Source organism: Macrosteles quadrilineatus, unplaced genomic scaffold (assembly GCF_028750875.1).
Source record: "Macrosteles quadrilineatus isolate MER2022 unplaced genomic scaffold, UCM_ALF_1.0 Scaffold_1__1_contigs__length_201487025, whole genome shotgun sequence".
Classification (NCBI taxonomy): Eukaryota; Metazoa; Arthropoda; class Insecta; order Hemiptera; family Cicadellidae; genus Macrosteles; species Macrosteles quadrilineatus.
Window position 1 is genome coordinate 56,978,242 of NW_026542594.1, and position 20,137 is coordinate 56,998,378.

The 20,137-nt window shown below is 37.5% G+C and overlaps 1 protein-coding gene across 1 annotated transcript in view; it reads left to right on the forward strand.

The window, feature by feature from the left end:
* LOC128983180 (DNA polymerase epsilon catalytic subunit 1) overlaps positions 1–20,137 on the forward strand; it is a 249,705-nt gene that overhangs the window by 205,434 nt on the left and 24,134 nt on the right. The window contains exons 31-36 of the mRNA XM_054402367.1: positions 5,494–5,704; positions 14,991–15,075; positions 15,177–15,380; positions 18,690–18,863; positions 19,104–19,220; positions 19,645–19,787. Coding sequence (XP_054258342.1) covers positions 5,494–5,704; positions 14,991–15,075; positions 15,177–15,380; positions 18,690–18,863; positions 19,104–19,220; positions 19,645–19,787 — 934 coding nt within the window. The remainder of the gene's footprint in view (positions 1–5,493; positions 5,705–14,990; positions 15,076–15,176; positions 15,381–18,689; positions 18,864–19,103; positions 19,221–19,644; positions 19,788–20,137) is intronic.

The window sequence follows — 20,137 nt, forward strand, 5'->3', positions numbered from 1 at the left end:
TGGCAGTAATGTCTATGATGTTTTGATTTTGCAGAAGGGAGCTGTTAGAATTGTCAATAATGCACCCTTTTTAGCTCACTGCAGGCCTATTTTTGTTGATTGTAAAATAATGACTGTTTTAAATATGTACATCTTCCTATATATGTTGTATATACAAAGGAAATTCAGTAGTTATTTTTAAATGAAAATGTTCACTCATACTCTCATCTCTTGAGAAGCTCTCACTTGATTCATGTACCTTTTGCTAGACTAAGTAAGGTGAAAAATTATTTTGAATTCATAGGTATAAAACTTTTTATTTTTAACAAACTAAATTATACCTCTCATCACAGGAAAACGGTACAATAGTTTAGAACCATTTAACTGATTTAAAATTAGGTCTCTTGCAAAATTCCATCACTAAGTTTAACTTCAACTCAATATTGCAAATCAATGTTTGGGAGGCTTTAAGCCGGTTAACATCTGACACCACTGGTTCTCACAGAATCCCAATTTCTTTAATTAAACGTATCTTGTTTGATCTCCTCCCAACATTAACTTCCATATTCAATACTTCATTGAGATCAGGTATTTTCCCAGAAAAGTGGAAGTCTGCGCTTGTCCGTCCCTTGAATAAAATCTCATCCCCATCGCTTCTGCAATACTACAGAACAATTAGCATTCTTCTCGCTCTTTCTAAAGCACTAGAAAGAGTCGTTCACTCCCAAGTTTCTGACTTCTTGGCACAAAATAACATCCTCAATAGCTTTCAATCAGGTTTTCATAAATATTACAGCACAATGCTTCATGTAACTGATGACATACAATTTGCTATGGATTGTAGCCAATGTACTATCTTAACATTATTTGACTTCAGTGAAGCCTTTGATACCGTAAACCATAGCATTCTTCTAGCCAAACTCCAACTTTTAGGTTTCTCTGACAATTCACTAAAATTGATGAGATCATATCTTCAGAGCTGAAAGCAGTGTATGTGTCATGACAACTTGACGTCCGACTTGAGACATGTTCCCTGCGGAGCTCCTGAGGGTTTAATTCTTGGTCTTCTGCTTTTCACGATTTACATCAATGTTATCAGTACAGTACCATGTTAAGTTTAATTTGTACACTGATGACATCCAAAATGTATTCTCATTTTAAAGTGAACTATGCAAATGAAACTATACACTTGATGAATTACGACATTGACAGAATTGTTCAATGGGGAGAAGGGACGGACTAAGACTCAATCTTGACAAAACAAAGCCAATCATCATAGGTCACTTATGGTTCCTCAACAAAGTGGGCTTAGACTTTTTACAAAAAATCATTGTAAACAGAACCAATATGCAATACCAGGACGAAGTAAAAAACTAAAATAGGCTTTACCTTCGTCACTGCAGCTCAAATTCTTGTGGTGTAACTACGTTACGGCTGTTTCGGCATTACAATACCATCGTCAGACTACAAAAACACAAACTCGGCTGAAGTAGCGTCGTTGAAGTTTAAACACGTAACACATACGAACAATAACATACATTTAAAATATTTACAAAAACCGAACAGGCCTGTCGTATTAACGGGTGACATGTTCCCGTTCCGAGCAAAAACCGACTACGTGTTTAAACTTCAAGGACGCTAATTCAGCCGAGTTTGTGTTTTTGTAGTCTGACGATGGTATTGTAATGCCGAAACGGCCGTAACGTAGTTACACCACAAGAATTTGAGCTGCAGTGACGAAGGTAAAGCCTATTTTAGTTATTATACAGCTCAGGGGCTTAAACATGGATTTTAATTCATCTGCTGGCGAAGTAAAAAGTCTTGGTTTGACTTTAAACCGCACATTGGACTGGACTGACACGGTGGTAAATACTTGTAAAAGAGTGTTTGCCACTGTTCACACACTGAAGAATATGCAACGAATTCTACATTTTCACATTAAACTCTTAGTGGTCAAATTACTCGTGTTTCCACCTCGTAAACTATTGCAACACTGTGGCTAATGATATGACTGTGACTTTGGCAACAACATTACAATGTGTACAAAATTATTGTATTTGATTCTTGTTCAATCTTAGGCGTGATGACCATGTCACACCCTATTACATTAATGAATCAATTTTGAAATTAGAGGATATCACAAAAATACAAATACTTTCCATTACTAACTCAGCCATTAATTATTATTATCAATTATCAATCATTGAGATGGGGATGCCACCTAGGTGCGTATTTTTACCCAAATATGAGTGAAGGATGAGTGTAGAATGGTGTGAGATGATTTGACTAAGATCAGCTGTTTCATTAGCCAGGATCATATATTTAAAGCCCAATGATCAGGAACAGCTGGGTCCAGTTTCAAACCATTAAAAAGCTACTGACTTTTCTCAGGATCGAATCAATATTGGAACTCCAAAATTATCTTGCGAAGAATTTTAAATTTTTGAATAAATGAGGCACAAGAGGCCCTCTTTGGCTCGTCCACGCTTCGCATGCCTCATCACAGAACAACTGTTTATTATAAATCATTTTTAGTAACAGCATGCCGCCTATGGAACTCCATACCTTTTCCCATTCCTATACTTACTAATGTAAATGAAATGCCAGAGATAAAAAGAAAAAGGAAGATACACATGTATGCTGATAATACAGTACTGGTGAAGTCAACCAAAAATTTAGAAGACACAGTCAGATACACACAATCAGATTTTTTAGAAATATGAAAATGGTGTAATGACAATGGATTAAGCATAAATTATAAGAAATCTAAAATAATGCATTATGCACTCCCCCTTTTACAATAAAAAAAACTTACAGTTATAGCATAAAATTGTCTGCAAAGTAAAACATACTTAAAAGAAAAATATGAATGTCAGGCAATAGAACCAGCAAAGAGCTTTAAATATTTAGGAATAATTGTAGATCATAATTTGAAATGGGATGCTCATAGCCTCATATACTATATTTAAAAGAAAAAATGCAAGCATGTGCCTCAAAACTGTACCATTTACAAGATTACTTACCATTTAAGACATTAAAACTGATTTAAAATGGCTTACAATACCTGCATATAGTAATCCTTTGTTGCTGATTTTGGTAACTAGTTTCGGTTCTTCTGAACCATCTTCAGGCCTCAAGGTGTCAAGTAATCACTTCATTCGAAGGTCGTTAATAAACAGAGTTCAATAAATAAAACATATACAAAACACGATAACACGGAACGGACACACATTATATAAACATGAAGGGACATTGACAATCGATCGTGACTGAGCTGAGGTTAACAAGTCAAGTGAGTGAGGGTAGCTTAGTGTTAAAATGCCCTTTGTCATTGTGTTTGTGTTGAATAAATAAATAGAATTTAAATCAAATCCATAGAAATCCGATCCGGAATGATTGATGATGGGGCTGAAAGAATATAACCTTGACCGGATGGCGGTGGCTTAGGGGGATGGCGTGCCTTAAGCCTAGATGCAGCAAAGGGTGTATGTGGGTGTGACTTTATGTAAGGGAAGATGAATAAATTTATGCTATTTTATTTATGTTTATATGTTTATTTATTTATTTATGTTACAAACTTTGTTGTACTTTTTGTTAATATTTTGTTGTATTAGCTTTTTAGAGGTTAATTGTAAGAAAGGACCATGAGGTTCTAAGTTTGCCTCAATAAAGAAGGATTTTAATTCATTCATTCAATGTTAAAGATTGTGGTCACGATTTACCAAACTTCAGTAAGGCTATCGATGTTGTCTGAAATTCCCTAGAGTCAATTTATGATGTCTTTTTGGAATGTGGATGCAATTTTAAGACTTATTCACTCTTCACATTTTTGTTTTAAACCTACTTATTTAGGAGCTATATGATGTAAAATGTACACCGGAAGTCATTTTTCCATAGGCTGTAACTCCTAAACGAGAGGGTTTATCAAAAAAATGTCAAGAATAAAAATGTTTTTAAATTGCATGTTCTATCGTAAAACATGATAAAATATAGGGTGTTCCATAAGAAATTTCTAATGTGGCCACCATTTTGGAAAATGGCAGCTGAATTTCGAAAAAAAACTAGTCATTTTTTTAACTGCACCACAAAAAATAAAGGAATGTCCCCCATTTAAAGTTTTCTCTAATTCGAAGGTCGTTAATAAACAGAGTTCAATAAATAAAACATATCCAAAACACGATAACACGGAACGGACACACATTACATAAACATGAAGGGACATTGACAATCGATCGTGACTGAGCTGAGGTTAACAAGTCTTATGTAGCTTAGTGTTAAAATGCCCTTTGTCATTGTGTTTGTGTTGAATAAATAAATAGAATTTAAATCAAATCCATAGAAAACCGATCCGGACTGATTGATGGTGGGGCTGAAAGAATATAACCTTGACCGGATGGCGGTGGCTTAGGGGGATGGCGTGCCTTAAGCCTAGATGCAGCAAAGGGTGTATGTGGGTGTGACTTTATGTAAGGGAAGATGAATAAATTTATGCTATTTTATTTATGTTTATATGTTTATTTATTTATTTATGTTACAAACTTTGTTGTACTTTTTGTTAATATTTTGTTGTATTAGCTTTTTAGAGGTTAATTGTAAGAAAGGGCCATGAGGTTCTAAGTTTGCCTCAATAAAGAAGGATTTTAATTCATTCATTCAATGTTAAAGATTGTGGTCACGATTTACCAAACTTCAGTAAGGCTATCGATGTTGTCTGAAATTCCCTAGAGTCAATTTATGATGAAGAGTGTCGACAAAGCTAGCTAAATATCTCCACAAATGGTCAAAAATACACCAATACAACGAACGTTGGCTTAATTCGCAATGTTGGCGCGAACGTAGCAGAATCTGGAGATGATACTACAAATATCACCGAAAGTATAACTGGCAATGTTCCCAGTTTAGTCCCCGAAATTAGATATGTCTCTGTGAACATTAGAAAACCTTTCAATACACAAAAATAAAAATAAAATAAAAATTGTTATCGTCTCCTCCGATTGCTGCAATGTTGTTATCATCTCCCACATACTCCGCAACATCCTCATCATCTCTTAAGACGTAGCTATATTGTCAACATCTCTCACGATCGCAGCTACACATTTTTATGTCAATTGCAACCACCATTGATAGACTGACATTATTAGACCTCCGCGAATTTGGAATTCCCTCTAATGCGACAGGGTTTGGTTCCAGTTAGTTTGGAATAGTTGGACTCTACTGTATTAGCAAAGCTAGAGACATTTCTGCCATTGTTTGAGCGAGTAAATAATGAGACTATCTCTTGAGTCAAGTTATTGACTTAGTGTTATTGGTTTTGTTTGGGTTTTCGAGACTCTACAACAAAATCAAAATTAAAGAATCTGAGCCATCTTTTTTTATATATTAAAAAAGTTATTTGTTAACTTGACGTATTCTTCTAAAAATAAATTTGCATATGACTATTTGTACGATAAAGTCTATAAGTTTTACTTGTAATATCTTTCTTAAAACATATAAAAAACTTCACAATGTCTCCAGGTACCAGTTCCAGTGTGTCATTTGACTTGATGCCACAAACCTCAATAGACGAGATGGTGGGAGGCCAGACAACAGTGTTGCCAACCTATGACGAGACAGCACTGAGCAGTGGCGCCTTCCGTGTCCTTCGTCACATGGTCAATGCTTGGATACGAGATGTGTCCTTGCATAGAAATGTCTTTGCTGACTTTCAGATTGTACACTTTTACAGGTGAGCTCCTAAACATGGTACATCCCCGCATAGAACTATTTCATAAAATATTTCATTTAGGGGTGTGCGAGTACTCAAATCTTCAAGCTTTTCATTATTCGGCTCGGCTCGAGGCATTTTGAAAAAGCTCGAAGTTCGAGCCGAGCTTTTAATACAAAGTCAAAACACTTAATTTGGGTCATAATTGAAAACAATGTTATCACAATTCTACGTTGTTCATGCATTCGAGGTTTGATAAGCACGAACCTCAGCTCAGTCAAGACGCAATGATTATCGATCGTAATTTTTAGGAGATAGGAAAGAAAAGAGACAAACGACCACCTATCGCGTTGTCCTTCTAACAGCTATTCGTATCGTAATATACAACGCAGTGCGAGTGCGTGATTGGCTTGTTGCTATGACGACACACGGTTTCAGTGACAACCTACAGTGCGCACTGAGCACTGCGCCTTGTGTGGGAGGGGAGATTATAACAACAAACAATTTCAGGAATTCTATTTTGGGACGGATGAAAGATAAGGAAGAAACAAAAAGTGGTCACGTGTGCAAATGTAGTGGGCGACACAATAAGGCTGTAAACGAGTGTCGTGTCGTTGTCCCTTGTTTGTTTACTTTTTCAGATTCCTTTTCAAACGCCCCTATCTGCTATCTCTCTCTCTCTCTCTCTCTCTCTCTCTCTCTAACAATGTACTGATGAAACAGATTGTGGTTGAAGACTTTTCTACTTATAAGTTTCCCTGCATTTATTTCAGTTCAATCTCAGAGTAATAAAACAAAAGTTTTATTGCTATAACAAAATATAACAAATTATTACAAATTATAACCAAATTATAAATTATAAACAATTATAATTATAAACAAATTATAACAAAAGTTTTTTTTTTGTTTTATTACTCTGAGGTTCAATCAATCCTATAACCTTTCTAATGTTAATCGAAATAATTAATTATCTGTTTTGTATTTTATTTCCTTTGAACCAACCCCTATTTACCATATGTATTTTATAGAATACTAGCTGGCCCGACAGACGTTGTCCTGTCCTAATGTGGTTTTATGTCAAATGCTCGTTCATTTTCAAGATGAGCTCGTTCGCATGGATCAATCACGTTCTGGTTGAAGTTCGTTCGCTACGCTCACTCACCTTTAGGTTGGAGCTCGTTCGCTACGCTAACTCGCCTCCAGGTTGAAGTTCGTTCGCTACGCTCACTCACCTTTTGATTGCAAATTAGCTGTTGTCAGAAATTAAAAAAAATAATAGTACTGCACCCTGTTGCTAAACCTATTAACTTTTTAATGCTATTGAACATCACAGAATAAAATTGTTTAGTTGAACCAGCTGTTAAGATTCTTTAATTCCATTTAAATATGAGTACTCATAAGGTTAACATGGGAAACTCCAGAGCCACTGGGGCGGAGCCCTTTTGACGGATCTGCACCAAACTTCAGACAAACCATCCTTGAATAATCCTTAATAATGTCTGAAAGTTTCATTACAATCTGTCGAGCGGTTTCGGAGTCCATAAAGGACAAACATACAAAGATACATTGGATTTTATATATATAGAAAATGTTTGTTTATAAAGTTTGACTGGCCACACAATTTTGTACCTTTTTTTTATTTTGTATAAAGTAACAGTTACCTTGATGAATATATGTATCAATAAGTGGTGCGTGCTGTAGTGAATGCTTTTTATTATCAAAACTAGCTGGCCCGACAGACGTCGTCCTGTCATATTGTGGTTTTATGTCATATGCTCGTTCATTTTCAAGATGAGCTCGTTCGCATGGCTCAATCACGTCCTGGTTGAAGTTCATTCGCTACGCTCACTCACCTTTAGGTTGGAGCTCGTTCGCTGCGCTCACTTGCCTTCAGGTTAGCTCGTTCGCTACGCTAACTCGCCTCCAGGTTGAAGTTCGTTCGCTACGCTCACTCACCTTTTGGTTGCAAATTAACTGTTCTCATAAATTAAAAATAAATATAGTGCTGCACCCTGTTGGTAAACCTATTAACTTGTTAATGCTATTGAACATCACAGAATCAAATTGTTTAGTTGCACCAGCTGTTAAGATTCTTTAATTCCATTTAAATATGAGTACTCATAAGGTTAACATGGGAAACTCCAGAGCCACTGGGGCGGAGCCCTATTGATGGATCTGCACCAAACTTCACACAAACCATCCTTGAATAATGCGTAATAATGCCTGAAAATTTCATTACAATCTGTCGAGCGGTTTTGGAGTCCATAAAGGACCAACATACAAATATACAAACATACAAATATACAAACATACAAACATACATTGGATTTTATATATATAGATAAGTAATGAATTATTAATTTTTGATAATAATACATGGGTCATTGAATACCATAATGTGATGTAGTTTCCTATTTGTAACTTGCAAATAATAATAATTGATAGTTAATTCTGGAAAATGAAAAATAGTGATCGCATTCATAAACCTGTTGTCAAAACGGCAACACGGGTGTAAGGGTTTATTGTTTCATAGGGGTACAAAGGAGGTGGGTGTTTCAAGGACAAAGTGTTGGGCCTCCCGGTTTTGGGGGGGAGGGGTGGTGGTGAGACTGCAAGAAGGGGAGGGAACTGGTTTTGGCTATTTATTATTGATTAGTTCGCCGACCCTTCTAGATAACAAAATTGAGTGACAGTGTTAATTCATAGTGTTCTTTATTTCATTTCTTGTTTACTTTGTGTGTTATTCTATTAATTTTAGTGTTTTGGTCTATTTCCTCCATACTTACTTACTCTCTTACTCCTGTGGCCATTCGAACCCTAGAAGGGTTTTAGCCTCTCCAACTAGCCGCCTCCATTCTTCTCTGTTGTGCGCCATCCCCAAATCTCCTCCTATCTTCACCAAATCACCCTTAACTTGGTCGTTCCAGCGCATTCTTGGTCTTCCCAAGGGTCTTGTTCCACTTGGTCTTCCTGTCCAGATTTTCTTTACTACTTTCTCTTCACTTCTTCTTATGATGTGTCCCAGCCATCTGAGTCTCCTGCTTCTTGCTAAAGCTACAATATCTGGTTCTTTATATAACTCTCTCAGCTCCCTATTTTTTCTGATTCTCCATGCATCCCCCTCTTTTACAGGTCCGTATATTCTCCGTAGTATTTTGTTCTCAAATGTTATTAGCTTTTTTTGAGATTTTTTTGTCAGGGCCCAAACTTCGGATCCATATAACACTACCGGTTGTATCATTGTTTTGTAAATCCTTTTTTTGTGTCTTTTGATAATATATTGTTTTTCAAAAGCTTTGTTAAGCTCCAGTAGCTTCTATCACCAGCAGCAATTCTGTTTTGTATTTCAATATCTTCCAAGTTAGTGTTAGACATTGTAACTCCTAGATATTTAAATTCTTTTGTCTGTTTAAAATTGTAGTTAAAGACTTTGAGGGGGGATGGCCTAATATCCTCTCTTCGACTTATCTTCATATACTGAGTTTTGCTTTCATTGACTGATAATCCTACAGTTTTTGCATATTTCCTCCATATGTCAATTATATATTTTTTAATATAAGTTTACTTTTTACTTGTCTCTCCACCTTTTTGGATCCAAACCAACTATGTTCTTTTTTGATTAATACGATTGATAAAACTAAAATATTTTGTGCATGGAAAACAACAAGAATAATCACGTGATTTTAAATTTATTTTGTATTTATTTATACAAAATAGAATTAAATATTCATAGTAGTTACAATATACATAATAATGTAATCGACTTGCTAGTTGTTTTGTCGTCATTCAAGGTCGCGTTGCTGTTCTGTTATGAAAGACATCTGATTGTCTCAGTCTGCACTGCATATCTCGTCAGGCCTTCAATTATCCTTTTATTTCTTGCATCATAATTTAGTTCAGTTCAGTTCTTATCGTGATTATCTACTATTTGATGTCTTGACAATTCTCAATGTTTTTAAACATATTAAAATAACATTGTGTTTATTTAAAAATTGACTGAACATTGTTATTATGCACTTTTTTTAGAAAAAAAAGTTTAATAATTTAGATAAGGTGACGCTAGAAAAAGCTCAGCTCAAAAAAGCTCGAGCTCAAAAATTTTTGAAAAAGCTCGGCTCGGCTCGAGGTTAAAAATCACTATTCGCACACCCCTATCATTCTTTATAAATATTGATTTTATTTTTTTAATATTGGTCTGTTCAAAAAGAGGGCCGCCTGCCGTTTAGGTTTGGTTAGGTTAGTTTTAGCGAATTTCCCATATAGGGAATAAACTATTACCGCAGGTCTCATGGTAAGACCTAGACCAGGGACCGATTTACTTTTTCGTTTTGAGGTTCCCAGAGGCCAAAAACACCATCCGTTCAAATTCATATATATATACTTACTGCTTACTACTTACTTACTGCCGTGGCTCTTGGTACCCAAGGTGGTACTTTGCCTCGCCAACACACTGCATCCAGATTTTTCTATCCATTGCCTCCTCTTCCCTTCTTCCCAGTCTTCTTATGTCTTTTCTAACCTGGTCTCGCCATCTCAACTTGGGCCTTCCTGGTGGTCTTCTGCCCTCCGGATTGTTCAAAAGGACGGTCTTGACTAAGGAGTCATCCTCTTTCCTTAGTAAATGGCCAGCCCATCTCATTCTCCTACCTCTGACCTCGGCCACTATGTCTGGGTCCATATATAATTGCCTCAACTCCGTATTGTGTTTTATCCTCCACTCTCCATCTTCAAAGGTTGGACCATATATTTTTCTCAATATTTTGTTCTCAAATACTATCAAACGTTTTTCTGTTTTTTTACTTAACACCCAATTTTCTGAGCTGTATAACAGAACTGGTCTTATAATGGTTTTATATATACGGAGTTTTGTTTTGTGTGATAGTATTCGAGAGCTTAATAGTTTGTGGGATGCTGATAAACTTCTGTGTGCTGCATTTATTCTTTGTTGTATTTCCATATCTTCTTCATTATTATTCGTCAGCATTACTCACAAATAAGTGAAGTTGTTTGTTTCAGGGTGTCTAGTAGTCGGGAATTAGTATTGAATTTCAAAATGGTCTTAAAAAGTCGGGATTTAGTCTTAAATTTAATTTCAAAGTCGGGAATTTTCATGATTTTGCCGCGATTGTCGTCTTGCGTTTACGTAACCGCGAAAGCCAATGATGATGATGTCTACACATCCTCGGGAAATGTTCACGATTTTGCCGCGATAGTGGACGACGACGATGACGTTTCCGAAACCGCGGGAGACGACTATGACGTTTCCGAAACCGCGGGAGATGACGATGACGTTTTCGAAACCGCGGGAGACGACGATGACCTTTCCGTGACCGCTGGGGAAGACGATAACGTTACCGTGACCGCGGGAGACGACGATAACGTTTCCGTGACCACGAGAGACGACGATGACGTTTCTGTGACAGCGGGAGACGACGATGACGTTTCCGTGGCCGCGGGAGACGACGATGACGTTTCCATGACCGCAGGAGATGACGACGACGTTTCCGTGGCCGCGGGAGATGACGTTGATGTTTACACGGGCGAGGGAAATGTTCTCATGATTTTGCCACGATCGCGGAGGACGACGATGACGTTTCCGTGACCGCGGGAGATGGCGATGACGTTTCCGTGACCGCGGGAGATGACGATGACGTTTCCGTGGCCACGGGAGACGACGATGATGATGTTTACACGGCCGCGGGAAATGTTCTCACGATTTTGCCGCTATCGCGGAGGACGACGATGACGTTTCCGTGACCGCGGGAGACGACGATGACGTTTCCGTGACCACGAGAGACGACGATGACGTTTCTGTGACAGCGGGAGACGACGATGACGTTTCCGTGGCCGCGGGAGACGACGATGACGTTTCCATGACCGCAGGAGATGACGACGACGTTTCCGTGGCCGCGGGAGATGACGTTGATGTTTACACGGGCGAGGGAAATGTTCTCATGATTTTGCCACGATCGCGGAGGACGACGATGACGTTTCCGTGACCGCGGGAGATGGCGATGACGTTTCCGTGACCGCGGGAGATGACGATGACGTTTCCGTGGCCACGGGAGACGACGATGATGATGTTTACACGGCCGCGGGAAATGTTCTCACGATTTTGCCGCTATCGCGGAGGACGACGATGACGTTTCCGTGACCGCGGGAGACGACGATGACGTTTCCGTGACCGCGGGAGACGACGATGACGTTTCCGTGACCGCGGGAGACGACGATGACGTTTCCGTGACCGCGGGAGACGACGATGATGTCTACACGGCCGCAGGAAATGTTCATGATTTTGCCGTGATCGCGGACGACGACGATAACGTTTCCGTGACCGCGGGAGATGACGGTGATGTCTAAACAGCTGCGGGAAATGTTCATGATTTTGCCGCGATTGCGGACGACGACGATGACGTTTCCGTGACCGCGACGATGATGTGAACGATGATGTCTACACGGCCGCAGGAAATGTTCATGATTTTGCCGTAATCGCGGACAACGACGATAATGTTTCCGTGACCGCAGGAAATGACTGTGATGTCCAAACAGCCGTGGGAAATGTTTATGATTTTGCCGCGATCCCGGATGACGACGATGACGTTTCTGTGACCGCGGGAGACGACAGTGATGTCTAAACAGCCGTGGGAAATGTTCATGATTTTGCCGCAATCGTGGACGACAACGATCACGTTTCTGTAACCGCTGCTGTCAATGATGATGTCTAAACGTACGGTATGCGGAAGATTTCATGATAAAAAAACAACCAAATTTGCTGGTTAGAATTTTTTATTGCTGCATTATTTCTTTACTTGAAAACTCCACATTATCATAATACTACTTTATGACAAAGACAGGGGTTGGTGTAGTATTATATAGAAAATTTTATTAAGCTCTAAAAATTGGTATCGGTATCAAAAATCGAGAATCGATACATTTTGGTATCAACGCCCAATAGTTGTTGAAAAACTAGTTTTGAAAAATCTGGAATTAGTCTTGAAAAGTCTGGAATTAGTCTTGAATTTTATAATGGAAATAAACTAGACACCCTTTGTTTACTTTTTTAAAGTTGTACCCTTCTATTTCTATATTGTTGTCATTGTTTATTTGGGTTGCTCTCCCACACTCCATTATTTATGTTTTCCCTTTATTTATTCTTAAACCAACTTTCTTTGTATGGTTTAGGAGTTTTGTGACCAGCGCTTTCAACTCTTCTTTACTCTCGGCTATAATTGCAACATCATCTGCAAATGCAAGGACGTTTATTTTGGTCCCTATTGTAATTCCAGCTTCTGTTTGTCTTACTTCTTGTAGTGCTTCCTCTAAAGCTAAATTACACCAAATAACACTACTATTATAATGTTCAATTGATTCCCTACGTAGACAAATCAAAAGTTGTGTACTTTTATAAGTAATAACGTAGAAACAATTTTTTTTGTTTACCTTACCTCAGCTGGTTTTTTGTGATATCTGGTTTCCATGGCAACACAAAATTGTTTGTTATTCGCTAAAATAAATGAGTAAATATGGAAATCAAGAAGCAAGATATTTATAAACATTATAAAAGTAAGAAGAAACAAAAAGCAGGGAAATAATAATAATTAAATAGCTAGTGGCGCTGCGTAACGGTGACACGAGCGGCACTTGTAAGTCGGCCGCCGGGCCTGCAGCGGCCGTACAAGTTACGCTCGTAAGTCGGCGCCAATGGGTTAAGGTGTGTGCCCTACTCTAAACACATGTTAATTGTTCAAAAATGTTAAAATGATTAAAAAGAAATGTGAACTTTATAATTTCACTATTTTTTTCACCAAAATCTTTCAATACAATTATTTACATTAGCGAAATTTTAAATAATTAATTAGGGTTAGATACAGCAACAGATATACAATCTCACTTATTTCATAAAATCAATAATTAATGAACCATCAAATACATGTCACATGGTTGTAGAGAATATTATATGCCTATTTATAAACCAGCTGTGGAGTTGTGAATTAATGTGGTTTGACAGTTCTGCTTGTTTACATTTGGGTGGCATAGCAAATTGCAAACATTCTATGTGTTCTCATGGCAGCCATGGAGACCAATCAATATTTACTTTTAAAATCCTCAACTCAGAACTTTTAAAGCCAATGGGGCAAAGCTCACGGTCAGTATCGAACTGTGAATAGTCCTATAAAGGTCCTTGGTATGGTAGCTATATTTTTGTATAATTTAAGCCCAGTCAGTTCAGTAGTTTATGCGCCTATTAGTAACAAACATACAGACAGACACCACTAGATTTTTATATAATAGTATAGATATAGATATCCATAAACAAGTAAACTACAACAGTTTTCATTTCCACCATAAGAATAACATAAGAATTTTACATTACACTTTTCAGAATTTTCTCTGTGACCGTCAGGCATACAACAGCGCTTAAACATAGTAAATTATTTCTTTTTTTTAAGCTCTACAAAATGGTTTAGAAATAAATTGCAAAACTTTTTGTTTTTAGGGTCATAAATGAGAAAAACCCATTTTAACCCCATAAAACATTATAAAACATTAGTACACTTTTAAATTTTTTTAAATTAACAAACGACATGTTTCAACACTTAGGTCATAGTCATGTTTACATTTTATACAAATACAATAACAAAAATAATAAAAGGAATAAATATAGTCATATGTTAAGCTAACTTAGAATTTAGAGGATCTTGATTTATTCTTTGTTTAATTTTGCGTATATCTTACTAATATTATATATGTGAAAGTTTGTGTGTTTCTTTGTTTGTTTGAAGTTCAATCACGCATTAACTACTGGACGGATTGGGCTGAAATTTGGCATGATGATACCTCACATTCCCGATTAACATATAGGCATATTCTTATCTCAAAAATCCTTTTGGGCTCCGCCCCAGTGGCTCTGCAGTTCCCCATGTTAACCTTATGAGTATTCATATTTAAAGGGAATTAAAGAATTTAGTCAGCTGTTTCAACCTTAAAAAGTTGGTTCTATGATATGCAAAAGCATTAAAAAGTTACAAGATTAACAAACAGGGTGCAGCACTATATATTTTTTGTATTTATGAAAACAGCTAATTTGAACTAAGCAGCAACAAAAAACTGTGATACACAATGAGAATATTTGTTTAATTTTGCGTATATTATATAATATTTCTGATTTATTGCAACTGTAGGAGTTTTTCAAATATCGGATTTGTTTTGTTGATGTTCATGGTATTCAGTAAATTTTTAGGAAATCTTTTGTAATTTGTGTATATATGAAAATGTTTCTGTTAGTCACAGTTGTACTGTTTTTCAGATGGCTTCGTTCCCCCAATGCCTTGCTTTATGATCCAGCCCTTAGAAGAACTTTGCACAATCTTATGAAAAAACTGTTCATGCAGGTAAGTACTTAGGAATAAATTAAACAGTTTTTTATACGTTCAACTTAATGATAAGTACATCATTGATTTTAAGATCATAAACCAACTCATTATTGTTATAGCTTGTGTCGGAATTCAAACGTTTGGGAGCAGTCATCGTGTACGCCAACTTCAGTAAGCTGATACTATGTACCAAGAAGAGAACTGTAGAGGACGCCATTGGCTATGTAGAGTTTGTCGTAACATCAATCCGTAATAAGGAACTATTCCATGGCATCCAGATGTCTTATCATCAGTGCTGGGAATATCTTATGTGGCTTGATTTGGTAAATATTTAATATGCCTCATGTGTAGTGTTGGTGTAACAAATTGCTGAATAAGCTCTTTTCATTAGTATTCATTAGTAAGTCGGGGATACGTGAGTGGCGACATAAGCATTGACCCGGCTCAATAAAATGTAATCTTGTAACTTCAAGGTTTTAAAGACTTACCAAAACATACATGACTGTGTGAATTTGTATGTGTGATTGACAAATAATAATGTGACAGCAGGTAGTCAAACAATAATTAAAACCCCGTTGTAGCAGACCTGCAGACTGAGCCAATCTCCATTTGCCTGATTGGATTTCCAATCAAATATTTCTTAACAGACATTTGCAGACTGCAACTATGCTCCTCGCCACTTAAAGGCATTATTTTGTGAATAGAACGGTGATATTTGCAGCTCTGTAGCCAGGGTGTCCACCGACCGGGAAAACCGGGAATTATGCGTGATTTTTTTGGACCGGGGAAAAACCGGGAATTATGTGTGAATTTTGAATTTAGCCGGAATTTTCAATGTGCCGCGATTGCGCATGAAGATGACGTTTCCGTGACCGCGGGAGACGATGATGATGTCCAAACTGCAGTGGGATTTGTTACTGATTTTGCCGCGATCGCGCATGACGACGATGACGTATACGTGACCGTGGGAAACGACGATGACGATTCCGTGACCGTGGGAGATGACGATTACATTTCCGTGACCGCGGGAGTCGACGATGACGTTTTCGTGACCGCGAGTGATGACGATGTCGTTTCCGTGATCGCGGGTGAAGACAATGACGTTTCCATGACCGCGGGTGACGATGATGACATTTTCGTGACCGCGGCAGACGATGATGGCGTTTCCGTGACCGCGGGAGATGACGATAACGTTTCCGTGACCGTGGGAGACTATGTTGACATTTCTGTGACCGCGGGAGACGACGATGACGTTTTTGTGACTAGGGGAGACGACGATCACGTTTCCGTGACCGCGGGCGATGACGATGACGTTTTCGTGACCGTGGGAGACGATGATGACGTTTCGGTGACCGTGGGAGACGAGGATGACGTTTCCGTGACCGCAGGAAACGATGATGATGTCTAAAAAATATTGCTTGACGATGATGACCGTGGGAAATTATTTGCATTAAGCTACGATCGAGAAAGAGGATGATAACTTTACTGTGATCGCGGGAGACGATTATATTGTATCCGTTACAGTTGAGCAATATCAGGATTTTGTCACGACCACGGTTTAGGATTAGTTTTTAATTTTCGGATGATTTAATCAGTAATATATAAAAATTGAATATTTGTGTCAGGCAATATTACAGCAATCATAAATTTTGTTTCTTTACCTGAGAATGCTCTTTCCGATATCTAAATAGCGAGCTGTGTTAGCGCTAAAACAGCATTGCGGGAGTTGGCGCAAAACACGTTGGCAATTTTAGTATAAAAAGTACAACCGGAACTACCTGGAATATTTTTTTTTACTCATGAATTTTTTCTGGTTGGCCTGGTGGACACCCTGTTAGCTGAGGTGTATACTTTGCTATATGTAAAAAAATAATTAATAATTGAATTTCCCGCCACATGCGAGATAAGGTCAGTGATATGTTTTTTGACTGCAAAAAACTTACTGGCTGCACACATTCGTCCCCAGCTGACTGAAGTGCTAATACAATGATAGAGAGTAAAGTGCAGAAATGGGTTTAATAGTTTAAAAATGACTGTGAAAATGTTCCATCTGAAGGACTTGTGTTTCTGGTGGGTACCCAGACTTCTCACAGAAGACCATAACATAAAAAGGTTTTCACAGCCATTTTTAAACACTCCCCAACCCATTTCTGCATTTATCTCACTCATTTTTTTTTCTGCATTGTGTGCTTAGTTAAGATGCAAATTGTATATATTTTTCTAAGAGTCAGTATTCTCGAGCTACCTGACATTCCAGCAAAATGTGAGTGTAAGCCTATTTTGCGTACTGTGTTTGCATGGTTTTTCTTAGGTTAAGTTTTTGTATAGTGTTTATATATTGACGATGCCCATTGCATTTGTACAATGCTTAAAGGAAAATAAATCTCATTTCATTTCATTGCATTAGGTCCATGACCTTCAGTCATCTGGCAATGAATTTCGGCATCGGATATGGTTCTTGTGGTCAAAAAACGTGTCACTGACCTTATCATGCATGCAGACATTCAATCCTTTGTCTAAACACACAGCAAAGCGTACACGTCAGCTACAGAGCTGCAAATGGTGCCATTCTGTTCACCAATGATGTCAGTACGCGGAGAGCTGCTTCCTTGCGCGTTAACGCAAACTATACGCAAAAATGCACCCTACTTAATATACACCCTGTATCATGAAATAAATATAATAAATACAAAATAATACAGCAGTTTACAAATTGGAAAAAATATGTTGGTTTGGTATATACTAGTGATGTGTCAAAACCAAATCTCAAATCTCAAAACCATAAAAACTTAGGAAAAGTTTCGGTTTCGAGATTCGATCATGGAGTTTCGAGATTCAAAAGTTTCGCAATAGGAAGTTTTGGCACTTATATTTTTGAAAATGATGACATTTTTGTGTCATTATTATTAACATTGTTTACACACAAGCTAGTAGCAATCGAGCAAACAGATCTCCATTAACACTAATGAAACAAGTAAATTGTATTCTGAACTGCAAAAGGCATCTTAAATACTGGAACAGCTTAGAATTCAGTTTCATATCGATATTCGATATTATTAAACACAAAGAAATATTGACCACTAAATGTTCTAATTAATGTAATATTTATGTTTATTTCAATGTCAAGAGTTTCATTTATTTAAATGTTAGTTGTTTATAAAAACAATATGTTATTTTGGGTTTGAAGTTTATCTGTCACATTTATGTTATTATGTCTGGATCAGGAGTCAATCTCTTTCAGTTTTGATCGCATAATCATAATGAAAATGTTATCATTACTTGTATTTAATTTTTAGCAACCTTGACCAGGTTGCTTGAAAAAGTTTTGCGTTCAAGTGTTCAGATTCGAGATTCGGGATTCGATTTTTTAAGTTTCGGTTTTGGTTTCGGGATTCGAAATTTCTGGTTTTTACCATCACTAGTATATACAGTAGAACCTTGATAACAAGACTCTCATAGGGGTTATGAAATAAGACTTGTTATCAAGGTTGACTTCTTATCGAGATTTACAATGACATGTGTTTAGGGGTAAAATAATTTCAAGGGGATTTGAAAATGACCCTTGTAATCGAGGGTGACTTGTTATCGAGGTTCTACTGTATCATTAATTGCAAATGAAATTTACGTTGTAGTCAAACTTTGGAGGTGTGAAGGGCAAGTTGCCGTCAGGGTTGTCAGGCGTAGGAGAGGGAGACTTGACCTCTGGCAATGTCAACACTGACAACGCTGACAAGGACGAGGACGAGGAGGATGAAGGGGTTGATCTCAACAAGGACAGCGAGGAAACAGAGGAGGATGATGATGGTGTGAGTGCAATTGCGAGATAAGTACACTTAGGCTGATATATTCTATTACTTTTTATATATAGAGTCTCTTATCTTGTTTGGAAACTATGGATTGAATTGAATTAAGATTGAACTTTGGTTTTTTATTGTTTTTTTTTGTAACAATGTAACCAAAAATCCACCTGTAAATATACTATGAAGCTGTACTGTTCTCAAAGAACATATAAGTAAAGCATGTTGCAAATTGTCTATTGTGTACAGCCAGAGATTGTGATGAACTGGAACATGGTGGAGTATCTGCCAGACAGTGTGCAGATGAACTTCTCTGCTGTCATCGCTGGTTACATGAGCGCAGTCTACCAACAACTGATATCCCAGGTAAAAGCACTACTGTAACTGTGATATGCAAGCAACCATAAGCAACTTTCTCTTAGGATAACTTACATTAACAACTGGGAGTGTAGCACGTTAAGAAACCTAAACTTATATAGCCCGATCAGGAGTTGGTTAACTGTAGATGTTATACAAGACTTACCTAAGGAATTTCTGTACAACTCCAACTGTCCGAATCAATTGGGATTCGGATATCACATTCAGATAGTAAGATTTTTACTGCGATTCGGGTATTATATAGAAAATGTATGGTGTTGAGGCGCGCTTAAGCATTGCAATTGCAAAACGTGTCTGTGAAGATTTCGCAACTGAAAAATTTACGTTTTCACTGCGATTGTGGAGGACAATGATGATTTCCCCTATCACATAACCTTGTCATCTTGTCTTTTGTAATGTGTGGTGTGTGCAGGAGCCCAGCCGCACACCCCGAGTGCGTCGGATGAGTCAACTTAGTGGCACACAGACCCTACCCCTGGGTGTCGGTGCTCACACTGACATAGCTGACTTTGCTCGCCAACTCATCTCCACTGACATGGCACAGAAATTATTTTTGTAAGTTTCAAGAACTTTTTACCATCAGTTTTTGTAAATAAAAGATACAAAAGTATAGCCTAAAACACATAGTTCTGGTAATTAAATAACTACCTTTAATTAGGCCATAAATTTAATGATATGTTAATTAAAACCGTTGCACTATGTCGAAAAGAAATTTTTGTAACAGTTTAAAACGAGTATATGCCGAAAACTGGAATCCAACCCCTTTAACCCTCCAACTGCCAATGGGCAAACGCTAAGGCATTTTTGGTGATTTTGCAGTCATATTTTCAAAAATTCATATAAACTAAACCAACAGAGCAAACCTATTGATCCGTATACTTGAATTGTTTGTAATGAAATGAAGA